The 25,083-nt window shown below is 35.4% G+C and overlaps 1 protein-coding gene and 1 pseudogene across 1 annotated transcript; both read left to right on the top strand.

Moving 5' to 3' along the window:
• Nucleotides 1-318: 318 nt before the first annotated feature.
• LOC120165590 lies at nt 319-6,788 on the top strand (annotated as a pseudogene).
• A 2,122-nt stretch (nt 6,789-8,910) lies between these two features.
• On the top strand, nt 8,911-22,765 carry LOC120165558 (chaperone protein dnaJ A6, chloroplastic-like). The gene is made up of 9 exons (XM_039175052.1): nt 8,911-8,950; nt 10,227-10,394; nt 10,775-10,916; nt 11,101-11,158; nt 11,868-11,910; nt 21,277-21,325; nt 21,433-21,513; nt 21,622-22,463; nt 22,525-22,765. Coding segments are annotated over exons 2-9 (1,323 nt in total). The 5' UTR covers nt 8,911-8,950; nt 10,227-10,287; the 3' UTR covers nt 22,526-22,765.
• Nucleotides 22,766-25,083: the final 2,318 nt, after the last annotated feature.

The raw sequence follows: 25,083 nt of genomic DNA, 5'->3' as shown, positions 1-25,083 counted from the left end.
TGAGGAGGCTTCTTTATCTTCATTCTCTTCTGGGCCTCTTGCAAACTTCAAGTAAATCAACATCATCCATAATTATTGCTATATGCGTATTCATCATTAAAATGACTACGATATGCATCTTTTGAACCATTGAAAGATTAGACTTTAAATCCTTCTAATGTCCGCTGAGGTACTTTTGTACAGCGATGGTTATGAAGGGGATTTTAATTAGACGTTGTTTCTTATATTAAAAAAAGATTAAACTCTGCATCCATTAACAATTTACGGACATGAAACAATTAATTGCACCATGCAAGTTTGACCGCAATAGGAGTAAACATGGATGCCACGTCAGCAGTCAACGTGACACACCAATTTTTCGTTACCTACATTAAATCAGTAACATTGATTAATGTCAAGTTATTGACGTTAGTGATTAATTTATTATTTTTGAAATTTTAATAGGAAAAATAAAAATTTACTCAAATATTAATGACCATTTGTATAGTTTACCCAGCTTAAACACTATTTTTTTTTAGGCAATTCCAACGCCGGCTCCCATCATCGAGAACGGACCTCGGCGACGACACCGTCATGCACGTTTGGGTCCCAAAAGCTCACATCAAATCCAAGCCCACATTAATCCTCATAGACGGCACAGGCGCCAACGCAATGTGGCAAACTGGCAATGGAACGACTTCATTTCGCCCCTCATGTCCCGATTCAACGTCTACGTCCCGGACCTTCTCTTCTTCGGCGACTCTTACACGACCCGAACCGAACGTTCCGAGCAGTTTCAGCCTCAGTGTGTCATGCGGGTTATGGATTCCCATGTGGTTACGGTTATGAACGTTGTCGGGATCAGTTACGGTGGCTTCGTCGGTTATAGTATGGCGGCGCAGTTTAAAGATAGAGTGGAGAAGTTGGTGCTATGTTGCGCTGGGGTTTGTATGGGAGAGAAAGATATGGAAGAAGGGATGTTTAAAGTGAAGAGCGTGGATGAGGCTGTTAGTATTTTGTTGCCTCAAACGCCAGAAAAGATGAGGAAACTGATGACGATTTCGTGTTATAAGCCTGCTAAAGGAGTTCCCACTTGTTTTCTAAACGATTTCATCAATGTAAGTGAAGCTTCTCTAATTCTTTTGAATCATTGTTTCGTCTTCGACTACATTTCTGGGTTTTTTTTTCTTTTTCTGAAATAGCGGTCTTATAACATGATCGTCTTAAGTTTGTACCGGAATTCGATTCTGTTGGCAGGAAATGTGCACAGAGTATTTTCAAGAGCGAAAAGAATTGATCCAAGCATTACACAAGGACCGAAAGCGGTCGGATCTTCCAAAGATAACCCAGGTTATTGTTAAAAGTTTCAAAGTTTGGCAACCAACTTTGGAAAATGTTTTTTTCAAAGTTTGGTAAATGTTTCTTTGAAAAATGTTTTTCAAAGTTTGGTAAAATTTTGGTAGATGTTTGTTGAAAATAGGAATGGGTAAATTCACTTTAGTCATTGCACTTTAGGGTATTTTCAAAGATTAGTCCCTAAGTTTCTACTATAAATACCCTTACCCATTTAGCTTCAAAATCATCCCAAAACATTTCTTTCTTCCTATACTAGAGAGCTTTCTTGTGAGTAGTGAGTGTTTTGTAAACACCTGTAAATTTTCTCTCTTAGTAAAAGATCTGCAGCAGCCCGGAGACGTAAGCACAATTGGCTGAACTCCGTTATCAATTTTCGGGTATTATTTTTCCGCTTTTATTTCGCATTCTCACTAATCTGGTTATAGGGAAATTACTTGTACTGGGTTTATTTTCCTAACAACTGGTAATCAGAGCTTTTGGTTGTGAATTTTGTCAATTTTCTGCGAGGTTACTATTCATTACTATTCACGTGAATAGTGAATTTCGTGAATAGTGAAATTCGGTCGGCGATACGAGTTTGTCGACGGAGGTGTTCTAATACACGGCGGTTCGCAGAAATTGTCAGAAACGATCCAAACGAAGCCAGATTCGAGTGGGAGCGATGGCTGCAGACGAAGGGAAGGTGAAAATTGAAAAGTTCGATGGTGCGGACTTTGGCTTTTGGAAGATGCAGATCGAAGATTTTCTGTACCAGAAAAATCTATATCAACCCCTCTCAGGAAAGCAACCAGAGGGCATGAAGGATGAAGATTGGGCTCTTCTCGACAGACAAGCCCTCGGAGTTATCCGACTGACGTTATCCCGAAATGTTGCTTTCAACATAGCAAAGGAAAAGACCACGGCAGGTCTTATGGCAGCTCTCTCCAGTATGTATGAGAAGCCATCGGCCTCAAACAAAGTTCACTTGATGAGGCGATTATTCAATTTGCGGATGACGGAAGGGGCATCAGTGGCTCAACACCTGAATGAACTCAACACAATCACAACCCAGTTGAGTTCTGTAGAAATTGAATTCGATGATGAAGTTCGAGCTTTAATTCTCTTATCATCTCTACCAGACAGTTGGAATGCTACTGTTACAGTAGTTAGCAGCTCGTCGGGAAATAGTAAATTGAAATTCGACGATGTTCGGGATCTGGTACTGAGCGAAGAAATTCGACGGAGAGAATCGGGTGAAGCATCAACCTCCTCAGCCTTGCACACGGAGTCCAGAGGGAGAACTTCAGAAAGAAATTCAAATCGTGGCAGATCCAAATCCAGACGGGAAAAATCCAGAACGGGAAAGAAAGATTTTACCTGTTATAATTGTGGCAAGAAAGGTCACTTTAAAAGAGATTGCCGAGCACTGAAGAAAGATACCGGTGCACAGGAATCTGCCAACGTGACAGAGGAGACAGGTGATGCCATGATTCTAAGCGTCAACAGTCCGATTGAATCATGGATCTTGGATTCAGGGGTATCTTTCCACTCCACCCCATGTCAAGAAATCATGGAGAACTATATCAGTGGTGATTTTGGGAAGGTTCATCTTGCTGATGATGAAACCTTGAAGATCGTCGGAAAAGGAGATATCCGACTAAAGCTGCCAAACCAGACCACCTGGAAGCTGACAGGAGTGAGACATATTCCTGGCCTCAAAAGAAATCTGATTTCTGTTGGACAGCTTGATGGAGAAGGATATAGTACAACCTTTTCAGGTTGTGAATGGAAGATTACCAAAGGAGCACTCGTCATTGCTCGTGGTAAGAAGACTGGTACTCTCTATGTAACCTCAAATTTAGAGAATATCATTGCAGTAGCAGATGCTGATGGAAAATCAAACCTATGGCACCAAAGGCTTGGCCATATGAGCGAGAAAGGAATGAAGATACTTCTGTCAAAAGGGAAGTTGCCGGATCTAAAGAATGTAGATGTCGGACTATGCGAGGATTGCATCTTTGGCAAACAAAAGAAAGTCAGTTTTGCAAAGATTGGCAAGACACCCAAGGCAGAAAGGTTAGAATTGGTTCATACTGATGTATGGGGACCATCCCCAGTTCCATCTCTTGCAGGCTCACTATATTATGTCACCTTCATCGATGATTCAACAAGGAAGGTGTGGGTTTATTTTCTGAAGAAGAAATCAGAAGTCTTCGATATCTTAAGAAAATGGAAGGCCATGGTGGAAAATGAGACTGGTTTGAAAGTCAAGCGGTTGAGGTCTGACAATGGAGGAGAGTACAGAGACAGTAGATTCAGAGATTTCTGCGCAAACAATGGGATCAAGATGGAGACAACAGTTCCCAAGACACCGCAACATAATGGTGTAGCAGAGCGCATGAACAGAACTCTGAATGAACGTGCCAGAAGTATGAGGATACATGCCGGCTTGCCCAAATTTCTATGGGCTGAAGCAATCAACACTGCAGCTTACTTGATCAACCGTGGGCCCTCAGTTCCTTTGGATGGCAGAATACCAGAGGAAGTTTGGAGCAAGAAAGAAATAAACCTTTCACACTTAAGAGTGTTTGGTTGTATTTCTTATGTACACATAGACTCTGCTGAAAGAAGTAAGCTTGATGCTAAGTCCAACAAATGTGCCTTTGTTGGTTATGGCGGTGATGAGTTCGGTTACAGGTTTTGGGACTATGAAAATCGGAAGATCATCAGAAGCAGAGATGTCATTTTCAATGAGAATGTGATGTACAAAGACAGGTCAATTGTAGAATCAAGTAGTTCAAATACCAAAGCTGAAACAAAGGAATTTGCTGAGTTTGAGGAGATTCATGGAAATGATGTTCAAATCAATCCTGAAGCAGTTCAAGAAGAACCAAGCACACCAGAACTGAGACGCTCCTCCAGAATTCCTAAACCAACCCAACGGTATTCTCCTTCTTTGCACTACTTGTTGCTAACTGACAATGGTGAACCAGAGTGCTATGATGAAGCAATGCAAGTGGAGGATTCAGTCAAGTGGGAGTCTTCCATGAAAGATGAGATGGACTCGCTTATGTCAAATCAGACATGGGAATTAGCTGAATTACCACAAGGCAAGAAAGCGCTCCATAACAAGTGGATTTACAGGATCAAAGAAGAGCACGATGGGAGCAAACGCTACAAAGCAAGATTGGTAGTCAAAGGTTTTCAGCAAAAAGAAGGTATTGACTACAATGAAATTTTCTCTCCAGTCGTAAAACTGTCTACAATCAGACTGGTGTTGAAAATTGTAGCTGCAGAGAATTTACATCTTGAGCAGTTAGATGTAAAGACAGCTTTTCTTCATGGTGATTTGGAGGAAGAGATCTATATGAGGCAGCCAGAAGGCTTCATAGAGGCAGGCAAGAAAAACCTGGTATGCAGGTTGAAGAAGAACTTGTATGGTTTAAAACAAGCTCCTAGACAGTGGTACAAGAAGTTCGATAGTTTCATGAGTAGCAGTGGTTTTACCAGATGCCAAGCAGATCATTGTTGCTACATCAAGAGGTTCGACAATAGTTTCATTATTTTATTGTTGTACGTTGATGACATGCTCGTTGCAGGCTCAAACATGCAAGAGATCATAAACTTGAAGCAAAAATTGTCGAAGCAGTTTGCTATGAAGGATCTGGGCGCTGCAAAGCAGATTCTTGGGATGAGGATCAAGAGAGACACAAAGTCGGGGACTTTGATGTTATCGCAGGCTGAGTACATCAACAAAGTACTCTCCAGGTTCAACATGCAAGATGCTAAACCAGTAAGTACACCTTTAGGTGTTCATTTCAGACTCTCCAAAGACCAATCACCAAAGACGGAGGAAGAACGTGCACACATGGTGAAGGTGCCGTATGCCTCAGCAATTGGAAGTCTGATGTATGCCATGGTTTGTACCAGACCAGATATTGCTCATGCAGTGGGAGCTGTTAGCAGGTACATGAATAATCCGGGCAAGGTACACTGGGAAGCAGTCAAATGGATCCTCAAATATCTTCGGGGTACCACAAACAAAGCACTTTGTTTCAAAGGTGGAGATATGATACTGACAGGCTATGTAGATGCTGACTTAGCCGGAAATATCGACATCAGAAGGAGCACTACAGGGTATGTCTATACTCTAGGAGGAACTGCAGTGAGTTGGGTTTCTCAACTACAGAAGATAGTTGCTCTCTCTACAACTGAAGCAGAATATGTCGCTGTTACGGAAGCCAGCAAGGAGATGGTTTGGCTCCAAAGTTTCTTGGAAGAGTTAGGCAAGAAACAAGAAAACAATATCTTGTATTGCGACAGTCAAAGTGCTATCCATCTAGCAAAGAATCCGTCTTTTCATTCCAGGACAAAGCACATACAATTGAGATATCATTTTATCCGGTCTCTTCTGGAAGATGGGATTTTGAAACTTGAAAAGATTAGTGGAGCTCAAAATCCGGCAGACATGTTGACAAAGACGGTGACTACGGACAAACTGAAGTTGTGTTCAACTTCAGTTGGCATGCTAGAATAACAAGACCAGACATGCTGCTGCATTGATCGAGGTGTGAAGACATATTAAAATCAGTCTTCAAGTGGGAGATTGTTAAAAGTTTCAAAGTTTGGCAACCAACTTTGGAAAATGTTTTTTTCAAAGTTTGGTAAATGTTTCTTTGAAAAATGTTTTTCAAAGTTTGGTAAAATTTTGGTAGATGTTTGTTGAAAATAGGAATGGGTAAATTCACTTTAGTCATTGCACTTTAGGGTATTTTCAAAGATTAGTCCCTAAGTTTCTACTATAAATACCCTTACCCATTTAGCTTCAAAATCATCCCAAAACATTTCTTTCTTCCTATACTAGAGAGCTTTCTTGTGAGTAGTGAGTGTTTTGTAAACACCTGTAAATTTTCTCTCTTAGTAAAAGATCTGCAGCAGCCCGGAGACGTAAGCACAATTGGCTGAACTCCGTTATCAATTTTCGGGTATTATTTTTCCGCTTTTATTTCGCATTCTCACTAATCTGGTTATAGGGAAATTACTTGTACTGGGTTTATTTTCCTAACAGTTATGGCAGTTTATCTGCAATTTTGATGTTGGGGTCTTTGCTGAGTAAGCGATGTTCTTATGTAAATGCAGCCAGCACTTATAATCTGGGGAGAACATGTTGACCAAATATTCCCTTTGGAATTGGCTACAGATTGAAAAGGTAACTAATATCGTATTTCGGTTTCCTTTTTCACCGAGTCGTGAAATTTGTTTTCGTTGTAATAGTGATGCTAAGCTGCTCATGCAGGCATCTGGGAGACAATGCAGAACTAGTGATCATAAAGAATGCAGGGCGTGCGATCAATATAGAGAAGCCTAAAGAGTTATACCAGCACTTCAAATCTTTCCTTATTGATTCACTCCCTGCTTCGAAGCCTGGAAACTATAACAATGGCTGTAAAACAGATTGAAAGGTATGCAAAAAGACAGGATAATGTCTTGTAAGATTTTTTGTTCCATGTTTCTGTTAAATTGCAGATAATCATTCCCAGTGTTTCATATTCAGATGAGGCATTTGTCACAGAGATTAAGCATGCTTCAAACATTTGGAATTTATGTATGTATTCTCCGGTCTCAAGCTTAGATTGGCATCAAAGTTGCACAAGATAATTGTTTATCATATTATATATAAGATATCAATGCAATAATCGTCATCAAAAGTCAAAACATTGGTGCAATCTTTGTTATTTACAGTTTTGGTGGGACGATTTCTTATTGCCTTAACGTGGTTATCTAATAAATATATTCTGCTTTAATTACAACTGTTGCAGGTGGGGTGACGTTCTTGTAGTCTGTCGTACACCTTACAACATTCAAACGAAGATCGTGTAGTCAAGGACATCAGACGTTGGGCATAGCCTTTTTTCAAGCAGCAATGCGGAAAATCATAGCAACCCGGAGTCCAAGCCAGCAAAAATAGGGGAGGACAAGTTCAAGGAATTTTAAAATTCTCTCTCATTAGCCATTGTAAATTTTAAAACTCTATAAAAAAAATAAACTCTTACGTCTAAATTTTTTTCGCATTATAAAATTTTCTAGTTATATTTGCATTTATAAATCAAATCATTCTGTATGTTTATCTTTAATATCATTATTTTCTTTTATAAACTATTTTTCATGACATCAAATTTCAATAGACAATTTTGGAATTAAAAATATCAGGTGAAGACTTTGCTGCAAATTTTTGTTGCTTCCTAATAAAAATATGTTTGATTGGTTAGTTCAATCGTTCATCTTTATTTTTTTTATATTTTTTGAAGTCATAAATTCTAAATTTATAAAGAATATTTTTTTAATAAAATATTCTTTTTTTATTAGATTTAAGATTTAATAAAAAAAATTATTGTTCAAACAGAAATGCCCACTCCTTCAAGGCTCCCACAATTTCTTCGGAACGTTTTTTTTTACTTTATTTTTAAATTAAATTATTAACCTACTTCGTACAGTTAACCGATGAGAAATGAATTTAGTTTAGTCACTACAGTAGAGGGATCCAGCATGTAATTTCACCTAGAAAATATAATCGTTTAATTGAGGGGGAAAACATGCCTGTAAATGAACTGAACGTTCAGCGAATCGTTCATGAATCGTGTGGCGGGAAGTTCGTTTATGTGCGTTTATTTATTAAATGAACGAACATGAACAAGATTTTGTGTTCGTTTAATTAAATGAATGAACATGAACATAAGTGTCGTTCATTCATTTACGTTCGTGAACGTTCGGTTATGTTCGTTCGGTTATGTTCGTTCGGTTATGTTCGTTCGGTTATGTTCGTTCATTTATGTTTAACTCAATCTTCTTAAATCAATTTTGGTGACCAATTTGTAAGTATCTTAAAAATATTAATTAATCTGATATTCTGATGACCAACTCCATAATTAACCCAATTTTATTTGGAGATTAAATCTAATATGTTAACCCGTGAGACACCTCGCACCTATATTCATTTTCCCTCTTTTTTTTCCTAAACCCTAGTATTCACTGAAAAGTAGAGACGATCGCTGAAAGCTTCAAAACAAGTTATATTATAGTGCAATATGAAGTTTCAACTCTTACGCTATTTATCGTTGTATATTTGGTTGATTTGTATTGTCGACTATTTTTTATGAAAGAACAATGGAAGGTAGGGTCTCTAACGTTTATGTTCGTGTTTATTTATGTTCGTGTTCGTTTATGTTCTTGTTCGTTTATGTTCGTTTATTTATTAAATGAACGAACATGAACAAGTTATATTCCTTAATAAACGAACATGACAAAAAAATTTATTCATTTATGTTCGTGTTCATTTATGTTTGTTTATTTATTAAATGAACGAACATGAACATACCTCTGTTCGTGTGCATTCGATTCTTTTACAGACCTAGGGGAAGGCGTTGGCAAACGTCATAATCCTTTGTATCAATCCAACGGTGAGAAATGAATAGAGCAACATGACATAAATCTACCAATCAAATCACAGAATAAAATCCCTACATTTAGAGACTCTAACCTCATCCTTCACCCGCCTTTTGTTCTTCTGCAGAAGCGCCTCACTATTTCCTCCTTCTCTCTCCTCCTTCTCAGTGAGAGGAAGCCACTTTGGAGCCAACAAAATTCGACCTTTTCCCCTAAATTTTGAATGAAATGCTATATTTGTAGTTCTATTTGGCTTTGAACCCGGGTTGCCGGGTTGTTTTAGCTGTTGAACTACGGCGTAAGTATTGAGAATTTGAATATTATATCGATTCTATGGCTGATACTCATTTTCATTTATTGTGCTTATTTTATTTTATTCATTCTTTTATCTATAAGGTTTTGTTTGACAGTTTTGGTTTTTCGGTGGTGGATTGTTGACCCTAGTTGATACAAAACTTGCATTAATTTGGTTAGCACTGGATGAGTATTTTGTTTGAAACACCAAATGGGGAGGGGGCCTTTTTGCTACTAAAGGAAGAAAGAAATGGGTTTGGATAGAATGGTTGAGTAGTTGGAATAATTTGGAAAAAAATGTGTTCAACAAGCATTGGTAATATTTAAGGAAATGAACACACACACGCACATACATATAAATGAAAACTAGCTTTTGACGGCACGAATCCAGAAAAGAGAGCAAGTTGGGCTTTAACCTTGAATCAGAATAGGTTTTTCGGTGCTGGGGCCAGAAAATGGTTGGTGAAGTTTTGTTGATGTTGCAGTATTTGAAACTAGTCTTTTTAGTGTCAGCAAAGCACACCATTCGAAATTTGAAGATGTTGCTGCTCATATTTGTTCTGGTCACTTAGGCTTTTCCACTGTTAAGGGTAATTGTGGGCTTATTGAAGTGTTGCCAACTGCTGTGTAGTTTGTTAGTAGGATGTTGGAGTCTTAGTTCCAGCGATATGCGTCAATCCTTTGTAGCCTCAAGTACAAAAATGAAGTGGCTTTATTAATTATTACAGTGTTAAAATTCTTAGTGTGCGTATCATGGCAAGTAATGAAATACATGGCCTTTGCAGTAGAAACTCATATTTTCTATACAACGGCTTCTAATTATGATTTTTGATCTGTTAAAAGCGAGCATTTAGGTTAAGCTTCCATACTAGGATTCTACCAGTTTATTTTGTTTCATCTTATTTAGTCTTGTCGCACATATGATGATTGTTTGAGTTGATGTGAACAATGATCACTAGAATAACCGTTATATCCTCTGCATTAATTTGATTGGAACCCTTCTGGTATTTCCATCAATGATGGATGAAACAGAACTCTTATTGGTTTACTTTTTATTTCATTTTATTTTTCCAAGGATGCATTGAATTGAGCTTACATCTTATAATGGTGCAGTCAACCTATGATTTTTCTTACCTTTCATTTTAGATTACACTAAAATTTAAGTTTTTACCTATTTCAGCCTGCCAAAGGTCATTTGGCGTAAACTTAAGATCAGTTTGTCAATCCTCGTATTGGATGGCAATATTACCTTGTGGAAGTACCTGTGTTGCCCAATGGGGTATTCGTCCTCAGTTTATTGTACGACCATATGTCGCAAATCAAATAATGACAGCCCAATCAGGGTAAGTTTTCTGGTCAACTCTTATTTTTTTTTGTATGGAAGGGACATTACTGAATTTGATTGTTCGACGTCAATTATTTTCTTTCAGAGCTTTATATAAACATGGAATTGCTGAATTTGATATGTCATTACTAGTTATGGTTTTTATTTTTATGGTTTCTGCATCAGTTTGCATTGCATTTGTGAAATTTCCCCCCTTTTTTATTTCTCTTTTGTTAGGCTATAATTGTAGTATTGACTACAGAAAGAAAAAATGGGGGGGGGATGAGTGTGAGTGCCAAAGAGAGACGTGGGGATTTATAATGTGCTATCACCACCCATAATGGCCTAACTTTTGGTATTTATGGAAGAATAATTTAGGTTTTTATTACCCTTTTGTAGAGTAACTTGTACAATGAGGTATCTGGGAGGATCGAGTTCAAGCTTATTTTCACGTGATTCCTTCTCATTATTATCCTATATGGGGCCATCTCAAACATCACATCGTCGTAGGGGAACACGGTTCATTACTAGAGCTGAAACTGTAAGTATAAACCTCTTATTTTACTTCTCTATGTGTGTGTGTGTGAAAGTGGAGGGCTGTAATGGTTTTTTCCATTAATTATATATTTTGAAAATTTAGGGATGAACATTTATTTTTTCTGTAGTTGACATCCTGCTTGCTGTTCCATTCTCAATTTAACATTATCATGCATTATAATAAGCAGGATTATTACACTGTCCTTGGGGTGTCAAGAAATGCAAGTCAATCCGAAATTAAGAGTGGTATGATGACTTACCGTACCTTATTCAGTGACTGTTCTATTTTGTTTCCTATATGATATTGTGGGGTATTTATGCTAGTCTATTTCTTATTTGTGGTTGTGGTATGTAACTTATTGAAATTAAAGTTTATCCAGCTTTAAGGATTTTTGCATTGAAAGTTAACACTATTGCAGAAGCTTCAGTTTTCAGGGAGGGTAGGTGTTAATGATATAAAGGGAAGACCAATTTAGAGAGGATGGATGGATGGATTTGAAAAGAAACTGAAGATACATTCGATGATATAAGTAGGTACACATATCAAGCATGTATAGAAGCTGAAAAACGGTCTGTTTTCTGGGATAACAGTGAGGCATTTTCTTACTCTTCAAGTGGAAGAAAATGAGTATATGCAAGTCTTAGTGAGAAATGCAAGACTAGGTCTAATAGGATGAGTTGGCAAGTGTTGGTATGGTGTTGAAAGCTCCTACTGTTTAAAAGGAAGTATCTTTAGGTGTCCCAACTATAAGAAAAATTTATGCTTCCCTTGCTTTGATTTAACATGACTCAACGGTGTACTTACTTGTATGTACAAATGACTGATAATTATGTAAATTAGATTTCCTTTCTCTTAGGTACTCCAAAACTAAGTAGCTTAGCTGTTTGCTTGTTTCTTTTGTTACTTTTTGCTTTTATCTCTCATGTTATATTATCTCTGTTTTTATTGTTGCAGCTTATCGAAAGCTTGCTCGGAGTCATCATCCCGATGTGAACAAGTCAGTTGTTAACCTTGCACTTCTTAGCCTTTTATTATGGTCGTGTATGGTTCACTTGTGTATATTACATTTAAATGCTTTGACATAATGTGGTAAATGCACGTGTAATGTTCAGTGGCAGGAAACTTGAACTCTAGTTGTATATGTGTAACACCCCAACCCGTACCCGACCCGAATACGAGTCCGAGATGTCACATTAACTTTTTAAAACGATTTCTTTTCAAAATAATCGAGCATTTTAATTTGTATTAAGAAAATACGACCATATATGGTTCACTTGTGCTTGTTATAAAATTTTGAGTTCAAAAATACGTATTCGTGAACAGTAAAAATACGGTATGAATAGTGAACAATGAATAGTGCGATGAACAGTGGGGTATCGATTCCCTGTAGCAGGGAATCGATTCCCCTTTAAGATACTGGAAAATTTTGTTCAAACTCGCGGTTACTGTTCATGCTACAGTAACTGTTACAGTATTTTCCGAAATTTACATATTAACTTATAAAAATTAACCTTTCATCATTATAAAAATTCCCATCTATGTTTCCAAATTTATTTAACAAAATAAATTGAATATTATTAATTACATATACTCATTAAAACATTACAAAACTCATTCGTATGACTTTTCAAAACCGATTAAAACTTATCAGATTTGATCATTTATTTACATGCCAACCACTATCGTTATTACAAAATACACATTATACATTTCTTTTCTGATCTGATCTATGGAAAGGAGAAACTGACCTGTTTTGAGTAACTTTTATCAACCGTCATCTTCTCGTAACCTACGCGTGAAACAATCACACGCTAAGTCGTTGACTTAGTGAGGCATATAAAATATATAAGAAAACCATATAACATTTCATCACTAATTTCTTTATATACTATATCAGCATATAATATAAACTTCAAATCTCACTATTGCATAAATAATTACCAATCTCATATAACAAATACATTTCACTTAGGAATGCACACAATATCACATATGAATCTTGTAAATACTTTCAATGTCTTTTATAGGCCCATGTACATTACTGAGAACTTAAGGTATGCGAGTACTGTGAGGTTGTGCACTATGCTGTCACCACAGCTCATATAAATTTTGCACCGTAGTGCCACCTAGAATTTTGTCCCGAAGGACCGCGTAGAAATGCACCGAAGTGCCACGTAGAATTGCACCGTAGTGCCATATAATATGTCCCTAAGGACCTCATATAAACTCCTTAAGAATCATATATATATGCTAAGGATCAAACATGTGTCTCACAAGACCTCATACATGCTCCAAAGAATACATATACGTCCCGAAGGACCACGTAGAATTTGTCCCGAAGGACCGCGTAGACCCTCTACTCTTGGCATGCCAACTATACCTCTAGATCTCATGACACATATCATGGGCATTATTCTTTATATTATTTCATATATTCACATAAAAACATAATTCACTTACACGTAGAACATTTCCATGTGATTCACATTCACATGTTCATATAATCACGTAGTTTACTTTCATGTAATACATGTCACTTTTCATATGAATTCATATTCATATATCACATAGCTTATACTTTGTTCTTATGTCTTCTCATAGACATATATTATTTCTCACGTAGTCACATATATTCATATCATATTACCTATATTATTTCTCATGTATTCATGTAAACATGCATGTCTTATTTTGTTCACATATGTTCATATATACATCATATAATCCTTTCCTAAAGTTCACACTCTATTTTCCCATATGGCATATCACATAAATCACATAGCACATATAAGCACATATCATTTCATATAATCAAGTATACATACCTTTTATGTCATTCACATCATTATAATCAATAATCCATACACAACAACTATTGAAAATAGACTTATCACAAGTCCAATTCCTTATAATCCTATAAACTAAAATGCACTCATAAGAATCATACCAATCATATAACATTTTAGGAGTCCCTTCTTACCACAGTAACTCCGTCACTGGCTCATCGCGAGCCAATGTTTTCCGATAGCATAAGTACAATTAAATTGCACTCACCTTAGCCTTGCTTGCTTTGATTCAATCCTAATCCTTTGATTATTCCAGAACTTGTTTAGGCTCAATATCTACATAAATATAACATTTCAAAACGACTATCAGAAGCCTAAACCTTAAATTTGATGTTAATAACTTAAGCCGGGTTAATAAACTAAATTTTCATTTTTCATTTAGGGGGAATCGATCCCCCCCAGGGGTATCGGTTCCCTTTGCATAATCTGGAAATTTTCGTTCCAACCCAGAAAATTACTGTTCATTACACGAAAATTCTCTATTTTCACTTCAATTCTTCATATTTCATCCCATTTCATATTCCTACCTCAAGTATACATACTTAAACTAATTTATATCTATTTATTTCATCTTAAACCTTAGAATTCTATTCTCCATATAGAATTCAATAATCATATCAAATTTTCCATGTTATCCAAACTTAATTGTAACACTTCTAACTTCTTATTCTCATAGATGGCAAGTCAAATTCAACCTCCAAAATCATTTAAACATTTCTATTCAAAATTTCACTTCAAACCCCATTTTCTTTAATCTGTCATAACTCTTTTATCTTTTGAATTTAAGATAACTTAAGCTTTCCTTAAGCTTAATTATCATTTAATGATCAAAACCTAACCTTTAATTCAACAAATAATCAACAAAATCGAAAACTCACCTTTGCCTAGTCTTCTATGGTTGGAGAAGAAGAAGAAATGAAGAAGAAGATAAAATGCATTCATCTCACACGTTTTTATCTACTATTAAAGGGGATAAAAATATCTTTAATGTCAATTGACCATTTTTCCCTTTAATTCATTGGATAATTACTAAAAACTTTCAAGAAATATCCTCAAATAAATCATTGAACTATTCAAGTATTCTACTTTTATCATCAAATTCTGAAATTTTACAATTTGGTCACTAACCCGTAGTTTGGGATGTTACAAATCTCCCCTCCTTTTAATAAAATTCGTCCTCGAATTTTCATTGCACACATTGATAAGAACATATCTTCTAATGTTCTTATGTTATTTCCTTTAATTTTTCAACTAGTTTTTTTTTCCATCTACTGTCTTTTATCATATAAACAGTAACTGGTAGCCTCATCCATTTCTGTCTTTTCTTTCCTTCGATTCTGCATTTCCCTTTGATCTCTCTAAAATTCATATAATGTCACTCATCACGTAGGACATGAACAATCCTTTTCATCACTTAGTGTCAAGAATCAATCAAATTCCTTATAAATTTTTTAATTACCTTGCAACAATAACCAAACTTTTATTCCATCATCGTTTAACCAAGAACATAACCTTACATCTTCTTCAATTGTGATTAAACATATACTTTACGGAATCAAACCATCTTTTCACATCACCTTGCACATTTTTCTTACTTCTCCATTAAACTTATAATTTACATTTCCATATAACCTTTATCATATCTGATCCTTTAATCTCCATCTTTCTATAATCAAGATCTCATTATCCACAAATAAATCATATCTTTCACCAATGTTTTCATACTCTATTCATCTCACTTATATTCATCTCTAATTACCGATCTTTATCACATCTTTATATCTTTGTTAAGCAGTTTCACTTATACATAACCTCATTCTTTACCATCTCTTGTACTTTGTATTATTTTTCCTCAAAGCTCCCTTTAAAACTTGTAAATACTCTTCTCTTTGTCTTCATCATATACATATAATCCAAATATCTAACCATATTCAAATCCAGATCATACTTGATTAACTCACTTTATCTTTTCTTCCAATCTTATAACTCTATCACCTTTACTATCACAGTTAGTAAATATCAACTGTTCAATCTAGGGCACGAGCCCTAATTAATTAATCATATATTTTTTTCCCAACCATAATTATCTCAATAATAGTTTACTTAACTTGTCAAATCCATATCCATTCTTAAACTTTTCTATTACTCTTTCTATTCTCTTGAACATTCAAATCCTTATCTCCTTCACTACATCACATCACATAATTAAAATATACATTGTGTTCGAATCCATTTCATATTTGGCTATCATAACCTAACAATATCTTATAACTTCCAATACATTTCCATCACATAATTTGGTCAGCCATTGCTAACTCTTTCCATCTATAATGTAAATCCCTTATCATGTCCACACTCTTGCTTATACACAATACTATTTACACGTCTACTATTCCTTTTTACATATCATCTCTTCAATAAATCTTTCGTGCTATCATAAACTTCACTTCATTACTTTAATTCTTTCATTATATTTTTCCTTATGCTTTTACATTCCTTTCATATCATTTATACTTTTCCTTCTTTATCCTTTTTAACTTTTCTATCAATCCTTAGTTTCCGTCAAACATACAAATCCTTTAACTTAATACCCTCACTATCACACTACTTTATTATTCAACTAATTTCTTTCAATCAAAACATAAACCTTCATCAAACTATCCATATATTTATTCTTCTCAATCAAAATAATTCATTCTCTATTTCTTTCACTTATCAAACCTTAATTCTCATTTGTCTATAATATAATTCCTTTGGTTCGAATTCAACCATTCCATTTACCTTTGTCTTATACATAACTAAACCATATCATGTCCTTCATACTCTCATGCTATTTTATATCACATATATTTATCCTTAACTATCACTCCTTATCACATTTTCATGACTTTGATAGTCAACTTTACTTGCACAAAACCTTATTCTTTATCATTCTTATACTTATGTTTTCTCCACTTGTTTCAACAATCACCAATTTCAATACTCATCTAATCCATTTCAAATACTTTTTCTGCTTCGATTTACATAACTTCTAACAGTACTTTTAACCCAATTCACAAAGGTTGTCTTTAACCCTGACTTATTATCAATTAACTCATTGATTAATCTTCCAATATCATACCCTATTGCTTTAGTCTGACTGACTCTCATCTGATTTGATTCTCTGACAGAGAATACAACTAATTCATATCGGGTTTAAAGTTGAAAATCAGAATCTCTATCTTTCTTTAATGGTGCTTAACTATATAAAGCACTAATTCTCTTAATCATATGAGATTTTTGTTCTCCAATCTTTTCATTCTGAGCTCTTTATAAAACTTTAACGCGATTAATAATTTCTTGAAATAAGAAAAATTTCGAAACCAGTAACACTCTTTTAATTTAAGGCGCAAGCCCTAAACAACCAATCACATGTTCTTACTTATCCTTTCTAATCAAAATCAACTCAACAATAAATCTGTTTAACTTATTAAACTTATACTCATACACATGCACGTATAATTCCCTTGCTTCAAGCTCATATATTCGAGCTTATTTGTTTTATGAACTGATCATTCATGTACTTATTCTTGAACTCTTCTACACATGATAACCACATCACTTGATCTTTTAACATTCTTATGGTGACATTTGTTCACCATACTTTAGCTTGCCCACATAGCAACGAAACTACTCAATTTAACTTCTCTACTTTGGAGAAATGAAAATCTTCTAACATTATCTTCCTACCATTTAATCAATTTTCTTACAACAATGAAACATTTCTCAAATTCACCCTTGAACTCGGGTGTTCTCAACTCTTTTCAATACATTCATTCTATGAATTATTGAAGTATAAAATTAAAATATATCATAATATCATTCCACATCATGAAACATTCTCTAATCTTGTACAGGCACGCCCTGAGGTTTTTTCGCTCTTCTCCCTGCCTGGCCAGGGCAGGTGAATGCTATTACCTGCAGTCTATTGCCTTGTGCTTTACTTTAGAAGCTCTCATATATTCATGTATTAATATCATTTCTTCTATCACATATAACATGTGCATATGATCATCCAATTCATATAATTTAACATATGTCATTTGCATATGTTCACATATCATCTATCATATAAACATATATATCTCATAAATCATCATCATATATTCACTTATCCTATATAACATAACAATTTAACTCTATTTACAAGACAGTATACTCCTTACACTATCAGATCAGAAAATTTTTCACTTTATGTTGGCATGTATACTTTTTAAAGCACTTTTGACTTCGTTTTTAGCCTAGAATCGGCTAAACCGTAGCTCTGATACCATTAAATGTAACACCCCAACCCGTACCCGACCCGAATACGAGTCCGAGATGTCACATTGACTTTTTAAAACGATTTCTTTTCAAAATAATCGAGCATTTTAATTTGTATTAAGAAAATACGACCATATATGGTTCACTTGTGCTTGTTATAAAATTTTGAGTTCAAAAATACATATTCGTGAACAGTAAAAATACGGTATGAATAGTGAACAATGAATAGTGCGATGAACAGTGGGGGTATCGATTCCCTGTAGCAGGGAATCGATTCCCCTTTAAGATACTGGAAAATTTTGTTCAAACTCGCGGTTACTGTTCATGCTACAGTAACTGTTACAGTATTTTCCGAAATTTACATATTAACTTATAAAAATTAACCTTTCATCATTATAAAAATTCCCATCTATGTTTCCAAATTTATTTAACAAAATAAATTGAATATTATTAATTACATATACTCATTAAAACATTACAAAACTCATTCGTATGACTTTTCAAAACCGATTAAAACTTATCAGATTTGATCATTTATTTACATGCCAACCACTATCGTTATTACAAAATACACATTATACATTTCTTTTCTGATCTGATCTATGGAAAGGAGAAACTGACCTGTTTTGAGTAACTTTTATCAACCGTCATCTTCTCGTAACCTACGCGTGAAACAATCACACGCTAAGTCGTTGACTTAGTGAGGCATATAAAATATATAAGAAAACCATATAACATTTCATCACTAATTTCTTTATATACTATATCAGCATATAATATAAACTTCAAATCTCACTATTGCATAAATAATTACCAATCTCATATAACAAATACATTTCACTTAGGAATGCACACAATATCACATATGAATCTTGTAAATACTTTCAATGTCTTTTATAGGCCCATGTACATTACTGAGAACTTAAGGTATGCGAGTACTGTGAGGTTGTGCACTATGCTGTCACCACAGCTCATATAAATTTTGCACCGTAGTGCCACCTAGAATTTTGTCCCGAAGGACCGCGTAGAAATGCACCGAAGTGCCACGTAGAATTGCACCGTAGTGCCATATAATATGTCCCTAAGGACCTCATATAAACTCCTTAAGAATCATATATATGCTAAGGATCAAACATGTGTCTCACAAGACCTCATACATGCTCCAAAGAATACATATACGTCCCGAAGGACCACGTAGAATTTGTCCCGAAGGACCGCGTAGACCCTCTACTCTTGGCATGCCAACTATACCTCTAGATCTCATGACACATATCATGGGCATTATTCTTTATATTATTTCATATATTCACATAAAAACATAATTCACTTACACGTAGAACATTTCCATGTGATTCACATTCACATGTTCATATAATCACGTAGTTTACTTTCATGTAATACATGTCACTTTTCATATGAATTCATATTCATATATCACATAGCTTATACTTTGTTCTTATGTCTTCTCATAGACATATATTATTTCTCACGTAGTCACATATATTCATATCATATTACCTATATTATTTCTCATGTATTCATGTAAACATGCATGTCTTATTTTGTTCACATATGTTCATATACATCATATAATCCTTTCCTAAAGTTCACACTCTATTTTCCCATATGGCATATCACATAAATCACATAGCACATATAAGCACATATCATTTCATATAATCAAGTATACATACCTTTTATGTCATTCACATCATTATAATCAATAATCCATACACAACAACTATTGAAAATAGACTTATCACAAGTCCAATTCCTTATAATCCTATAAACTAAAATGCACTCATAAGAATCATACCAATCATATAACATTTTAGGAGTCCCTTCTTACCATAGTAACTCCGTCACTGGCTCATCGCGAGCCAATGTTTTCCGATAGCATAAGTACAATTAAATTGCACTCACCTTAGCCTTGCTTGCTTTGATTCAATCCTAATCCTTTGATTATTCCAGAACTTGTTTAGGCTCAATATCTACATAAATATAACATTTCAAAACGACTATCAGAAGCCTAAACCTTAAATTTGATGTTAATAACTTAAGCCGGTTTAATAAACTAAATTTTATTTTTCATTTAGGGGGAATCGATCCCCCCCAGGGGGTATCGGTTCCCTTTGCATAATCTGGAAATTTTCGTTCCAACCCAGAAAATTACTGTTCATTACACGAAAATTCTCTATTTTCGCTTCAATTCTTCATATTTCATCCCATTTCATATTCCTACCTCAAGTATACATACTTAAACTAATTTATATCTATTTATTTCATCTTAAACCTTAGAATTCTATTCTCCATATAGAATTCAATAATCATATCAAATTTTCCATGTTATCCAAACTTAATTGTAACACTTCTAACTTCTTATTCTCATAGATGGCAAGTCAAATTCAACCTCCAAAATCATTTAAACATTTCTATTCAAAATTTCACTTCAAAACCCATTTTCTTTAATCTGTCATAACTCCTTTATCTTTTGAATTTAAGATAACTTAAGCTTTCCTCAAGCTTAATTATCATTTAATGATCAAAACCTAACCTTTAATTCAACAAATAATCAACAAAATCGAAAACTCACCTTTGCCTAGTCTTCCATGGTTGGAGAAGAAGAAGAAATGAAGAAGAAGATAAAATGCATTCATCTCACACGTTTTTATCTCCTATTAAAGGGGATAAAAATATCTTTAATGTCAATTGACCATTTTTCCCTTTAATTCATTGGATAATTACTAAAAACTTTCAAGAAATATCCTCAAATAAATCATTGAACTATTCAAGTATTCTACTTTTATCATCAAATTCTGAAATTTTACAATTTGGTCACTAACCCGTAGTTTGGGATGTTACAATATGGTTCCGATAAAATTTGTGAGATGACAGCTAATTGTAATAATGGTTATAAAGTGAATGTGGTTGTTGAAAGAAAGAGAAAATTGAATAGTAATCATAGATTTTCCCAACTTAGATATTTGTTGAATCTGTATCCATATATTTCATATATTTCTAAATTTGATTGATGAAAGGGAGAAAATGTAGAATCCTCTTTCTAGATTTATGCCTTCTGGTCACATATCTCCTCTGAAGTCTTTCAAAACAGTTTGTTGGCGCTAGTTAAAAAAACTTCTTAAATCCATGTTTAAGTTGTTGGTCTGTTTTTCCTTCATTTATTCAATTTCTTATCATCATATGTTATTTTGCAGAGATCCAGGGGCAGAGCAGAAGTTCAAGGAAATTAGCAATGCATACGATGTAAGAGTTCTGTGTTGTGCTTACAATTGACTTCTTTTATACAATTAATTCATGTGACTATGGTCATATGACATCTAATGATCATTGGTGTGCAATGTATTGCTTAGGTCTTGTCTGATGATGAGAAACGATCTCTTTATGATAAATATGGGGAGGCTGGACTTAAAGGTGCTGGAATGGGAATGGGGGTAAGTTAACGGGAACAATCCTGAATAAAGAGAACTTAATTCAAAATTATTTTCTTTGGCTTCTCTCAATGAATCATTTTGTCATTGATGGCTTGTTTATTTTCTCAGGATTTTAGCAATCCTTTTGATCTGTTTGAGTCACTGTTTGAGGGCATGGGCGGCATGGGCATGGGTGGCCGAAGTCCCAGGAGTAGAGCAGTTGATGGGCAGGATGAATATTACAGTCTTGTCTTGAACTTTAAGGAAGCAGTGTTTGGAGTTGAGAAGGAGATTGAGATAACCCGACTAGAAAGCTGTGGAACATGTCGAGGGTCAGGTGCAAAACCTGGTACAACAGCGTCGAAATGTACTACCTGTGGTGGGCAAGGTCAGGTTACCTCATCTGCAAGGACTCCATTAGGTGTTTTCCAGCAGGTAATGACATGCTCTTCTTGTGGTGGGACGGGGGAAATTTCTACCCCGTGCAATACATGTTCTGGTGACGGGCGGGTAAGGAGAACAAAGAGGACCAGTTTGAAAGTTCCGGCTGGTGTGGATTCCGGTAGTCGTTTAAGGGTTCGGTCTGAAGGAAATGCTGGAAAGAAAGGTGGGTCTCCTGGTGATCTCTTTGTTGTTATTGAAGTTATGCCAGACCCTGTCCTAAAACGAGATGATACCAACATATTGTATACCTGCAAAGTGTCTTACATAGATGCAATTCTGGGAACAACAATCAAGGTTCCAACTGTGGATGGTATGGTTGATTTGAAGATACCAGCTGGGACGCAGCCTAACACCACCCTTGTAATGGCAAAGAAAGGTGTCCCAGTTCTAAATAAAAGCAACATGAGGGGTGATCAGTTGGTCCGCGTACAGGTTGAAATACCAAAACGATTGAGCAGTGAAGAGAGGAAGCTTATTGAGGAGCTTGCTGACTTTAACAAGGGTAAGGCAGCAAGCAGTAGGAGATAGTTGCTTTTACCGTATACACCGACAATGTGCGGTTACCTGGGAAAATGTATTCACCATCTGGTATAATCAGCTTCCGAGGTTCGAACTATGAGACTTGCATAGAACATCTTGTAGTTTCAGAAGGTCGTAACTGCACAAGGGGACGGTTGCTGAAATTTGTAGTGATAGGTAAGATTTTATTGTGATAGCTGTGTCCAATATGAAGAATCTTAAAGGAAAGAGGGAGGTGAAAAAGGAGATGAAGAATAAAACACGAACCTCTTTGATTCTTAGCTCAGAATACCTCATTGATTCTGTTTTATATTTTCTTTTTATTAAACTATTCTTTGAGATTGGATTAAAATTTGGGCAAGTGTTCCCCTTAAGTTTTGTGTTAGTTATCTATGAATAAATAACGAATCATATGCATACTAAAAAGCTGACTCTTATTTATCAAGTATGTTTTCCCCCCCTGCCAAATTTCAATTTTACATTAAAAGGAAAGCTCTAGTACGCTGAAATTTAGGTTTCCATTTTTAATTCTAATTCGACTTTACCTTACTTTTATAATGTTATTAAGTAAATTTAAGATCGATAATATTATAAGTTCAAACGGTCAAAAGCATGTGAAAATTAATAAATTATGTCAGATGAATCAAAAGGTGGTGAATTGAAGTGCTCGAAGTAGATATCACTCCACGTAGCAAATGATTATGAAAATAAATTTATTATTTTACTTTATAGTATTTGCTATTTGGTTTTAGCCTAAAATGCTTGATTTTCGACATAAAAGTAAATAACCTTTTCAATAATATGAAGATATGAGTATACGATTTTGCATTTGTTATCAATTATGGTTTTACTTTCTGTTATTCGCTTTTTCTTCATATTATAATATTGGAAAAGAAATGTAAATAAGAAAAAAAGTAATTAGCAACAAAAAGTAACAATCAGATGGATCCATAAGTAGAATGCAATGTTTGATTTTACTTTCATGTTTACTTGATGATTATAGGTTAATGGAGAGATTTATAACCATAAGCAATTGAAAGAAAAGATATGGAGAATACTTTACAATATTTGTTTCAATGGATTGATGGATGTATTTAGCAGATGGTCGATGCTCATTTACATAGCCTTCCACATCAGACAATAGAGATTAGTTTGATCCTACAATCTATATTTTACATCTAAAATTTTCTATATAATTTAAATTAATCCGGACCTAGAGAATTCTCCCTAAGCTTTTAAAATCTTCCATGATCTTTTCTAGTATTACAAAACCTTTTATGAAGTTTTAGAACATTCCATGAAGTTCTAGAACATTTTAGAGTAATTTAGGATGTTCCAAAATATTCTAGAACTTTCCATGATGTTCTAGACATTTTTATTGTGTTTTAGAACTTTCTATTATATTGTAGAACACTCCACTAATATATTAAAAACAAATAAGGTTGAACTACAAAATGCTCTGAAACGATCTCTTCCTTTTCGACTCTCGGCTCACCCTTCACGAGGGAGTGTCATGGCTATCGGCGACGATTATCGCTTCCCGATGCAGGTATTTGTTATGGTCCTTTCTCATTACTAACTTCTTCAAATTTTTAGGCAATCATGTCTAATTATTTACGCTATCATTATAACTTCACTGCTTCATGGGTTCTGATTGACCCCACTTCTTCCTGTCTAAAACCCACCACCTGTCTTGGAGATGGGCGGCAAACTACTACTATGGATTTCCGAAAATCCACTCCGTCGCGAACTCTGATGTTTGGATCGGTGAGTACGCACATGGGACCTACGCAGACAGTTATTGACATGTTCTGTGTTTTCAAATTTCAACTTCCCCGAGAGCCACGTGCTGGTGGTTTCGGAAGTTGTGGAGAATGGGCAGTTGCATGGGGCATGCACCGGTTAAATAAGATTTGTTAAACTGCACCCACACGTTTCTCTCAAAGTTCTTTGCTATTTTTCATCTGGTTTCGGAGTACTCTCTTCTTGATTATACTCACTTTCAGTCCGCTTCTCCGTTTTCTCTCTGCCTTTTATGCCATGGCCGATGAAGTTAACAACCTTCTTGCCCAACTCCACTTTACGGCTGATAAAGTTGGGGATGTTCTCCACCCTGGTTCTACTAACACCTCTCCTCTGCAGACCTCTTAGTTTACCATGATATGTTATCTGTTCTCTTCGACTTTTGTGGATTCTGAAGCTGTTATCCGGGTGTTCCGTAGCATATGGGGACCTTCTCGGGTTTAGATGATTTCTGCACTCAGCGAGAAACACTTCTTGATTGCTTTTATTTCGGCTGAAGCTCGTACCTATGCCATGGACCGCTCCTTAAGGTCTTTTAATGGGGATTTGCTGGCCTTAGTGCCCTATGATCCTAAATGCAGCCTCACAGAGTTCGACTTCAATAAGTTGGCTATTTGGGTAGCTTATGATATCCCTTTGGGCATGATGACAGTGGCAATGGGGACACGTATTGGTAACCGACTGGACACCTCGCTTGTGGTTGATCTGCGTCCGGGGGCAGGGCGCTTGGGATCTTATCTTCGTGTTAGGGTGATCATAAACATCGCACAACTTCTACGTCGTTGCTTGGCTATCGGCCGACGTCAAGATGGAAAACCATGACTA

The sequence above is a fragment of the Hibiscus syriacus genome, unplaced genomic scaffold (assembly GCF_006381635.1).
Source record: "Hibiscus syriacus cultivar Baekdansim isolate YM2019G1 unplaced genomic scaffold, ASM638163v2 tig00111584_pilon, whole genome shotgun sequence".
In the NCBI taxonomy this organism is placed as follows: Eukaryota; Viridiplantae; Streptophyta; class Magnoliopsida; order Malvales; family Malvaceae; genus Hibiscus; species Hibiscus syriacus.
Note: the sequence above shows the minus strand (reverse complement) of the source record. Positions and strands in the feature narration are given on the sequence as shown.